Source organism: Amia ocellicauda, chromosome 3 (assembly GCF_036373705.1).
Source record: "Amia ocellicauda isolate fAmiCal2 chromosome 3, fAmiCal2.hap1, whole genome shotgun sequence".
NCBI lineage: Eukaryota > Metazoa > Chordata > Actinopteri > Amiiformes > Amiidae > Amia > Amia ocellicauda.
In genome coordinates, this window is record NC_089852.1 from 13,043,492 (window position 1) to 13,054,510 (window position 11,019).

General features: G+C 43.5%; 1 protein-coding gene across 2 annotated transcripts in view; it reads right to left on the reverse strand.

Moving 5' to 3' along the window:
* Positions 1-10,566, reverse strand: part of flnba (filamin B a) — a 100,663-nt gene extending 90,097 nt beyond the window's left edge. For both annotated transcript variants that reach the window (XM_066698233.1, XM_066698232.1), the window contains exon 1: positions 10,198-10,566. In XM_066698233.1, the coding sequence (XP_066554330.1) occupies positions 10,198-10,489 (292 nt within the window). In that variant the 5' untranslated portion in view covers positions 10,490-10,566. The remainder of the gene's footprint in view (positions 1-10,197) is intronic.
* Between the last annotated feature and the right edge of the window lie 453 nt (positions 10,567-11,019).

Sequence of the window (11,019 nt, forward strand, 5' to 3'; positions counted from 1 at the left end):
ATTAATTAAAGACTGCTTCACTTAACTCCAGCACATGAGAGAGGAGGAGAAGTCATGAACTGGGGGAGGCCACCTGATCCCGTGAGGCCCAGCCATAAAGTTTCTTAGTCATACTTCAATTTGTAACTCAATGCACCTTTTTTCTTTCTTAAAGGAAATCAATGTAGCCTAATTTCATAGCCTTCTCCTCTCATTGCCAGCAAGTGATGTGAAGTGTTTAAGCATGAGGGACTCTATACTGAACCCGTTGTCTGAGCCCCTGGATTACCTCATCTTTAAATAGCTTAACTTATTCCATTATTGGTTTTACAAACAAGCAATCATAAACACATTAAACCTGATATTACTGAGAGCAGTTCATGGCATGCCAGAAGCTTTTTGGACTAACACCCAAGAAAGAAAGAGTCCGAAATATGGATGACAACGATCTGATGTGCTGAAGTCCGCGTAACACTGAAATACTTCCCCCTCTCATGACCAAAAATGGCATTACCTGAATTCACTGTGTGCATGTTTCTTAATATAGTGAATTAAATCAAACTATAGGATAACAGAGGACAATCTCTCCCTTTAAGCACACAGTGGTGTACCACCTTTGGAGTAAGCAGGGTCAGGGAGGAGACTGACAGCCAGGCCCAGGATAGCCCACAGCAGTGCTGCCACCTCAGGGAAGAAACACAGCATGCGCTCAGCTCCCAGACTACACACAGTGCAGCAGACATGTCTCTCTAATCGACACCACAAACACCCATACAGGCCGGCATTCTGGACAACAAACCAGGGTGAGATTTAAAGCTTTTCTACACAGGAAATATCAACAAACAAGGCTTGGTTGCCTAAGTGCAGAAGATCACAGCAGACACTGGTGGATTTTGCCCAGAGCATCATAGGAAAGCTGATGTTACAGAATGCCCTGTTCTGCTCAAATGTGCATGGATAGAACAGGAACTGTGAGAGCTATTAATACAGCACTTGTCACAGGAACTTTTTTTGGTTTTGTTTGGGAATTAATTCCAACAAAGGGGGCAGAAGGACTCAGTTTACCCCAGTGCAACTCATGTGAGAGTCCTTCACACGTCACAAAAACACAGAGCCACTCACACCACCATATGTGTATATACACTACAGTCAGTGTCCGTCTTACATAGAAGCGGGGGGGTGGTAGGACAAACCAAGCAAAGACTCCAGTGAATGTATTGTTTTCTAAACTTTCTTTGACAGTTTCTAAAGGCATCAGAAGTTCACATTGTTTTTGTTTCTCCCCCCCTTTTCTTTACCCTGGACAAAATCTCAGCTGCTGTAAGGAGAGGTCCTCTTAATCCGCAGGCTCCGACAGAAACCATATGGATTCCACTCGACCCTCTTAGTTTTCAGGATCAACAGTAAATCTGTGCCTGGGATTAGGCTGTAAAGGGTGAATGGGGGGGGTCTTTTGAGCTCAGAAGGAAAGTCTGCGAGTGGTTGACGGTTAAATTGATGGTTAAGGTGCGTTTTTGCTTTTGAGGTTTAAAATGCCTCACAATGTTTCATAATCACTGAACGGTGCATCACAAAGTACTGTGTTGCCTTACATTTAATACAGAAGCATATATATTTTGAATAACTTTTTTTTAACAACATGAGACTGGGTGTTTGGCAGTGGAAGCTGGAGATAAGGTAGGAGGCAGGGTTGTGGTTATAGTGGAATTACCCGCAGTGCAATGTAATGAGATTCCATTACCATTACCAGGTTTCTGGAAGAGTGTTTTTCTATTTGCAAGAGACTTTAACAAACCCCTTTTTTTAAAAAAAAAACAAGCCGTTACAAACACGTTTCCAGACAAGCCTAAGCATTTCTCCGGGGTGTTATTCCCACGGTCCCAGCCGCCAGTGAGCGCAGACGTGGTTGCTTCAACGTGCACGTTAGCAGCCCTGACAAGCTCAGGGGACGGGACGATTTATGGAGTGCTAGCTACCGTTAACACTGGAAGATTTCAGCAGTTGCCGTCTGACATGGCCCTGTGAGCGCCTGTTGAACTGAATGGAACAAAAGCTTAGCTTCTTTTATTGGATGGCCACAAACAATAACATGAGCAGTCAACAGTTTTCACTGAAACTTTAACAGCACAATTTGGATGGCAGCCCATTAAAACAGGAAGCCCACATGACAACAGACAGGGTGACTACAGAAATTACACTGATGCTGCTACACAACGTCAGGCACAAAATGGAGGGGGCACAAACACAGCAGCATCTGTCAGAAAGTGGATATTTTCACTGTGCTCATTTTAGCATTAGTAGTAGTTTGAGAAATTCGGGGTCTCACTGCAAGAGAAGTCTGTGTTGTACAAACCCCTAAAATGCATACGCTTTCATGTTAATTCTATTATCAGTCTGCCAGGCGCTATGACACAGGAAGTGGTAATCTGAGCTTCCCTTTTGCTGGCCCTCAGTAAGAGTAACTCAAACCTGAGCTGCAGGTGTTTCTAAGTACCACACAGTTAGCTCAACATTAAATTCAATTCAACTGGACCAGAAATCAATTGCTGGAGAACTGAGCGCTGGGTAGGAAAACAATCCAAAGTCCTTTTAAAGCCATTTTGTTGTGACAGGCAGTTAGGTACCTCATTCATGAAAGATTTTAGGTTGATAATGGGGACAAAATAATTCAGTGACAACCCTTTGAGCACAAACACATGTCCCTTTTCAAAACAAAGCACTTCTCTCACAGTTTGTGCAAGACCAGGAATTATGCAAGAGTGACAATATGCTGCACACCCTAACGCTAACAGCCACACAGTGTTGCAAACACTTATCTGAGAAGGCGATGCCCTGCTCCCATGGGCGGCAGGACTGCCTAAAGGAGAGCACTATGGGTGATGTCAAGAGGCAGGGAAAGAGACTGATCAACCACAGAGACCATTCAACATTCATCTGGGGCTGAGTGCATTTAGTCTTTGTCTTAAAATAATAAGTCATACTAACAATAGACGCTTAGATTGGCCAAACTGGGCATAATACAAATTAAAGTTTTGAAATTACAGAAGTGCATAGGTTAAAAAAAAAAAAACATTTTAAAATTGGTTATTGAAATGTTTGCAGAGATGTCTCGATGTTTTACTGGATAGCGGGGTGTGTGAGCCAGTGGAAGGCTCCGCCTGTCAGCATTAGTGACAAATGTCACCATAGCCTCAGGCCATCCGTCTGAATGGAAAGATACTTAAATTGTAAGTTAGCCTGACGGTGAGGAGGCAAAAGTCATATATGTCAGTCTTAATTTGTATGCAACTGACTAACTTGCATTAGACTAGTCTAAGTGTCAAATTAAGACCAGTCTGATGGTTTAGACTAGTCTAATATAGTTTTATGCAACTGGCCCCTGGAGACCCTGCAATAGTTATCACCATTGCTTTTTTTCCCATAATGGTCATGTCTTAAGGATGTATCCCACTGTATTCTTTAATCTTTTTTGTACATGAATGAATGCAGCTATGTGTTTGAATGGCATATACAGTGAGGGAAAAAAGTATTTGATCCCTTGCTGATTTTGTACATTTGCCCACTGACGAAGAAATAATCAGTCTATAATTTTAATGGTAGGTGTATTTTAACAGTAAGAGACAGAATAACAGCAAAAAAATACAGACAAACGCATTTCAAAAAAGTTATACATTGATTTGCATGTTAATGAGGGAAATAAGTATTTGATCCCCTATCAATCAGCAAGATTTCTGGCTCCCAGGTGTCTTTTATACAGGTAACGAGCTGAGATTAGGAGCACTCTCTTAAAGGGAGTGCTCCTAATCTCAGCTCGTTACCTGTATAAAAGACACCTGTCCACAGAAGCAATCAATCAATCAGATTCCAAACTCTCCACCATGGCCAAGACCAAAGACCTGTCCAAGGATGTCAGGGACAAGATTGTAGACCTACACAAGGCTGGAATGGGCTACAAGACCATCGCCAAGCAGCTTGGTGAGAAGGTGACAACAGTTGGTGCGATTATTCGCAAATGGAAGAAACACAAAATAACTGTCAGTCTCCCTCGGTCTGGGGCTCCATGCAAGATCTCACCTCGTTGAGTTTCAATGATCATGAGAACGGTGAGGAATCAGCCCAGAACTACACGGGAGGATCTTGTTAATGATCTCAAGGCAGCTGGGACCATAGTCACCAAGAAAACAATTGGTAACACACTACACCGTGAAGGACTGAAATCCTGCAGCGCCCGCAAGGTCCCCCTGCTCAAGAAAGCACATGTACAGGCCCGTCTGAAGTTTGCCAATGAACATCTGAATGATTCAGAGGAGAACTGGGTGAAAGTGTTGTGGTCAGATGAGACCAAAATCGAGCTCTTTGGCATCAACTCATCTCGCCGTGTTTGGAGGAGGAGGAATGACCCCAAGAACACCATCCCCACCGTCAAACATGGAGGTGGAAACATTATGCTTTGGGGGTGTTTTTCTGCTAAGGGGACAGGACAACTGCACCGCATCAAAGGGACGATGGACGGGGCCATGTACCGTCAAATCTTGGGTGAGAACCTCCTTCCCTCAGCAAGGGCATTGAAAATGGGTCGTGGATGGGTATTCCAGCATGACAATGACCCAAAACACACAGCCAAGGCAACAAAGGAGTGGCTCAAGAAGAAGCACATTAAGGTCCTGGAGAGGCCTAGCCAGTCTCCAGACCTTAATCCCATAGAAAATCTGTGGAGGGAGCTGAAGGTTCGAGTTGCCAAACGTCAGCCTCGAAACCTTAATGACTTGGAGAGGATCTGCAAAGAGGAGTGGGACAAAATCCCTCCTGAGATGTGTGCAAACCTGGTGGCCAACTACAAGAAACGTCTGACCTCTGTGATTGCCAACAAGGGTTTTGCCACCAAGTACTAAGTCGAAGGGGTCAAATACTTATTTCCCTCATTAACATGCAAATCAGTGTATAACTTTTTTGAAATGCGTTTTTCTGGATTTTTTTGTTGTTATTCTGTCTCTCACTGTTAAAATACACCTACCATTAAAATTATAGACTGATCATTTCTTTGTCAGTGGGCAAATGTACAAAATCAGCAGGGGATCAAATACTTTTTTCCCTCACTGTAGCTCATTATATATATTCACTCAGGCTTCTTAATAATCGAGGTGTCAGTGCGAAGAATTGCATTCCCAGAATGACAGCAGTAAACACACATATCATCCATCACTAGACTAGTTAGACAAGACATTTGCACTAGCAGTTTTAGTTAACTATTCAAATCTACACAAATCCAGCAGTGGTTTTGTTTCCGGTTTTTGTTTCAGCTAGTAAAAGTCTGGAAGTTACAACAGCAAAGGGCATCAAAGGTTGTCAGATGGGAGCATCAGGAGTTTGCAGTATAAGGCAGGATTCTGGGCGATTTTGCTGTGTGGTGCATTCAGTTTGTGCTGAAGACTCAAATCTGCTTGCTTCCTGCTCACTCACCTGCAGGACCACAATATTCCAGCACACACAAGAAAGCAAAGCACATTCAGCATTTGCCTGTATGATGGGCATCAAAATTAAGAGTGACCGTTATACTTTTGACAAGCGTGACATTTTGGAAGGCTGCGTTTCCTAATCAAGAAAAAAAAAAAAAAAAAAACGCACGCAGATAAAACTGGATACAAATATCACCCTGGAATGAAATCTAATAGCATCAGTCTGCCAGGAATATTTGAAAGCACAGGGCACTACACGGGAAAACTGCCCCAAAATTAATATTTCATTTGCTGGGTGGAGTTAAATATGATTGATTGGGGGTTAGATAACCTATTCACTTAAAGGTGATCTAATTCATACTGCCTCCCCTGTATATGAGCAGTCAGGTTAGCCCAGAACAGTGATAAAGTTTATATTTAAAAAAATATATAAAACAAACAAAAAAAAAAAAAGCTTATTTCAATTACTAATAAGAACCAAAGCCAGCATAAACATGCTGAGGATTTTTGTGAGTTAAATTGGTTTCCTTCAGTTGCTTTCCATAAGATACTACAGAATTGTTCCACATAGTCACCTCACCTCTTACCATAGTCTGCCCTCTCTGCGGCTTCATTACAACACCCCCAGAACAACACAAACAGATCAGACAGGATATTAACTTTGTTTGACTGCTTGTTTGGAGATTAAGCACAAGTTTAAAAATCTCCTTAGGTTAAGATCAAGAACATCTTCACCCTATCAAGACTTGCGCTCTTATCCCCCGCCTGAACAACACACTTAACGTTCGTGACAAAGTGACCCATCAGCCGAGCAACAGCAGCCAAGTCAGGAACACCAACAAAACCACTGCAACTATTTTAAGAAATCCCACGCCCTCCCTCACCATACCCCTGGATTTGGAAGTGTGTGTAATACGTACAACCCTGTTTGGAATAAGTCCTGGCACTTCAGATCGCCAACTACTCAGCCAAGTGATAATTGCATGGAGAATAGTGTATTCTCACATTAATAGAGAGAACCTGCTTTCATTTGGAAAGTGCGGTCCCTCCGAGCTAGGAATCCAAAAGGACTTCAAGATAATTACACAAAATAAATGCATAAGGAATTCATGACGGCAATTTCAGATCTTAGCAAGAAAACGGAAAGTGAGCTATGTTTTGGCGTGAATCACTCTTGACACCCACTGATGGTTTGTGGTATTCTTACGTCCTGTGAACTCAATGCTGTCTTTGCTTTCTTTCGTTCTCTTTCTTTTAATAAGCTGCAGCAATTGATTTACATGTATTTTTTACTTTGAAAAGAAATGTTCAGGTTCTTCCTAAACAGCTGTGCTACAGACAGCCTTGAGAGCATCTGGTCTATGTATTATAGCTCTATTACCTGGTTTGAATGGGTGATAGCCTAGAAGGGTGGAGCCTATCTGGTTGTGATACAGGGTAGAGGAACACCATAAGGCCACTTGAAACGTGTATGGGAAGGAAACAAAAAAAATGCATTGGATTTACTTTATGCAAACTGGACAGGGCTTCTTTTGCAATTTAAAATCTCTCTTGGCTTAACCTTTGCATCACAAAAAAGGCTTTCAATGATTAGCCCGAGGATGCATAAATCTACTGCATATTGATTAGCCATGCTAGAATGTAGTCTAAAAAGACCCATTAAACATACTACTAGCATTAAAATCTAGGGGGCTTTAAAAAGACACGGTTTTGGTTTGGGCTGGGGCAACACAATACAGGCACCCGGGAACCTAATTAACCTTTACAGCTTGTCTGGCAGAGCTGTGTGGAGATTGTGCCTGTGAGTTTATAGCCTAACTCATGAATGTCTAGTCCCACTCTTCCTGAGCCAAAAAAACATCCAGGAGGGCCAACTTAACTACGGAATACTCAGTGGACAATTCAACAGTGACAACAGTGGACATGCTTCTTTAGGTGTGATTTTGTTTTTATTCTTCTTATGTTTATGAAAAGAGACATCTTTAAATTGGAGTATCAGACGACACTAGCGTTAAACGATCTGCGGGGTAACTAATAACAAACAAATAAAGACTGTATTGTACGTTATTTTAAAACAATAAATATATAAATAGTACGTTGTTTGCTTTAGGCCAAACCAAAACCGCAGGCACACACAGACCTTGACTCATCTCTAACAAAGCTGTCTGAAGGCTGCAGGCCTTACCTATTTACCCCTATGTAGTCTATTAACTCCTGCTGGTCCTGCCCCTGCTCTTAAGGCTTAATGTTTAACCTAACACTGAGGTGACATAACCAGGTTGTTTCCACCAGCATAAGTCAGGAAGACTCTTTCTGTTTGCCAAGGAAAAGACCAGCTGCTCTACAGTGACGTATCTTGTTCAAAGCTAAACGAAAGAAAAGACGATATTACAGAAATATCTTGATTCAGCTATTATATGGTTTGATCAAGGAAAAAAATATAAAAATATAATAAATAGACAGACAGATACACATACACTAATTCAAGGAATGGTGTACATACCTAAACTACTTCTGTAACGAATAAAAAACATATCAGGCTAACATTGCAATATTATAAAATGGTCACAACATTTCTCCAGGAGTCAAGATGACTCAATATGCAGTATCTCCTTATTTGCATGTATTCTCCCTAATTTGTACTGGTCTTACAATAATAGTCCAGGAAACTATAGAAACTATCCTGACTTTTCTCCTTATTCCGGTAAGCATATCAATTTATTTAACCGAACAAAAATCTGACTATCTATGCAAATAAATATGCAAGAACATGAGAAGTGCACAGCAGAAACTAATGACTGACAGCAAGAGCTAACAAAGTGCTGTCTGGTTCTGTAACACAGAGTCTTTTTAGATTAACTGTGAATGATAATTTGTATAACACAGTTCTGCTCAAAGACAAGCAGTACTGACATGTTTTATTAGCTAGGAGTTCTGTTATCAGCAACATCACTTTCCTAAGAGGGCCATCAGTCCCATCGATCAGGCATGTACAGGTTGCTGAAGTGCTGTATTTGATTTACACTTTACTTTAGAAAGCAGCGTGGACAGTAACTACAGATAACTGTGGAACTCTGGGGTGAAGTGATTCAAAGCTCAAAGAACCACCATCCAGTGAGACTTATTCATTCCAGTGACAGCCACTGGATTGTACGCTAATCATGGTCTATGCCCTCCTTAACTAAACTGCTCACCACCCAAGATATCTCACACTGGGTTGGTGCGATTCCCACTCCCCTTAACCTCATGTCTGTCTGAGCTAGTCCTTGCAAACATCTGTCATTCTGAAACACAACCTGACTCCCACATGCATCGAGCTGCATTACTATGCCAATGCTTTCCTGTGTTTTAGTGTCCCTGGTAAACTGTTCACAATGAGGATGACTAAGTGTAACCCACACAGCGCCCCTAACTTGATAAGCACCTGGATTGATTAAGCAGCCCAAACATTTCTCGAAAGGCGCACAAATATGGCTGTGGCACAAATGTCTACAGTAGTTTATGTTCAGTTCAGTGTATTACAATATCCCCAGCTCGCTTTATGTCAAATATTGAGGAATTACTTTGAATGGGAGAACAAAGGATGCTTCCTCCCATAAATCCAGAGAAATGACTCAATTGCTCTAATTGGACATTTCGTGTCACAACCGTGTGCAACACTGTGACTGCACTGCAATTTTACCATTTCACATGTACCCAACAAGAAATGACACTGTTGTGTAGAAATGACCACATGAAGGACATTAAGTGATGATTTTAACAACTTTCATTTTTCAGCCGCCTTGCAATGGTTTGTCGGGAGCAAACTGTGCGTTAGTTTTAACCTCTCGGGCAGTGCGAGACAGTGAAATCCTCCATAGGTGTTTTTTAAAGTCATAACCTTAACCAAAACACAGGGTGGTCTTCTCAACGCGAAACACTACCTCGTGTTCACCTGCAGCGCGTTGGAGGTCACAATCGCACAGCGTACAGTCCCGCAGATCTGCGTGGATCTGCGCGGATCCACCAATGGCATCGGTGGAATTCTGCAGATCTGCGCAGAACTGCGGAAACCTGCGCTAGACGAACGTGACGATGCCGTCAAAGTTGCAACACAAATCGCAGACATGTAGCAACCTACTGCACCGTGACCCGGGAGGTCTCCAGTTTGTTGCGAGGCCACTGATGACAACTAAATAATTCGGCAGGAGCGTCACTGCACGGTACAGAAAGCTACCTGCAACGCCGGTATTGAAACGGAACCGCATATGCAGTTTTTTGTATAGTAGTGTCTAGCGCTAAAATATGAAAAAGCACAGCATGAACTGCCCCCCTCAAACTTCAATAAACAACTTTCACAACGAAGGCAACACGCACAAGAATGCAGTGGAACCGGCCTGGGGATCCTCAGCTCAACTCAAACTGCCGCCCTGATCACAGGGGATAAACAGTGTAGTGTCATCGCTGAGGTGCACTGCACTACAAAGTGACACGCTTTCTGCCCCCTATTAAACCCCAAGTGCACAATTCGAGTCTCGCCGCTGTTGGCTGCTTTAGTCATGCCCGGGCACTGGCACTGGCACTGTATGGCCACACTAACCGCACAGGTGTGCGTCTCACTTCAGGCAATTCCGTGCGTCTTGCGCGGCGAGATAAACGGATCCGTGACTTAAACATGCGCCGCGGAGGAATCTGTGCGAACCGCCCGCACCCCGGCATCTGCGCGGTCAGGTGAAAGCGATCAGACTTTTCCCCCTTCACACGCCCGGGACGCAGGACTCACCTATCGACACCAGGCGTATGTTTTCTCGGTCCAGAAACTCGAGCGCCACCGACACGTTCTCCAGCTTCATCTGCCTGAAGGTGGGTCTCTGGTGGTACTTTCTGTACATCTTCTTCTGGCTCAGGACCTCCAGCAGCGCGATGAGCCGCAAGCCGTCGCTCAGGTCCAGCTGCAGGTTGGCGATGCGCTTGTTCACGCACTTCAGGTGCTCGTTGCACCAGCGGGTGAAGGTGTTCTGCTGGATCTTCTTCCATGGCGCATCCTCGGCCAGGTCTTTCTCTGTCGCCGGCATCTCGTATTCCCCTGCTTGCCGTCTAGGACTGTGTCTCTGCTGCCGTCGCTGTGGCGTTTGAACCGCTGTGCCGAGCGCCGAGCAGAGTCTTTGCCTTGCGGTGCGGCTGCGCCTGCGCGTCCCAGGCGCGGAGCTGGGCATGACGCCACACCTCCCTCTTTTGCAATGTAACTCGGGTGGCGTTCTTGTTGCGCAGATTTCCGCAGTTGTGCGCAGATCCTCAGAATTCCGACGATCTTATTGGTGGAGCCGCGCAGATCTGCACATAACGTCGAAATGTTTCAACAGTTAAGTCTGTGAAAACCCAAATAACACTTCACAAATGATATCACCATAACTCAATTAAATTGACAAGAGCTCGTTTATTTCCCACGATTGAAAAATACAACACAATGGAGGATTTCAAACAGGTAAAAGACTGGCCATGTTGTGTTAACAGAAGCACATCGTGATTTTAGTTGTTTTTAACACAACAGAGTGTTGTTTCCAATACAATACTATTGATTTACGTAGTCGGTCAGTACATACAC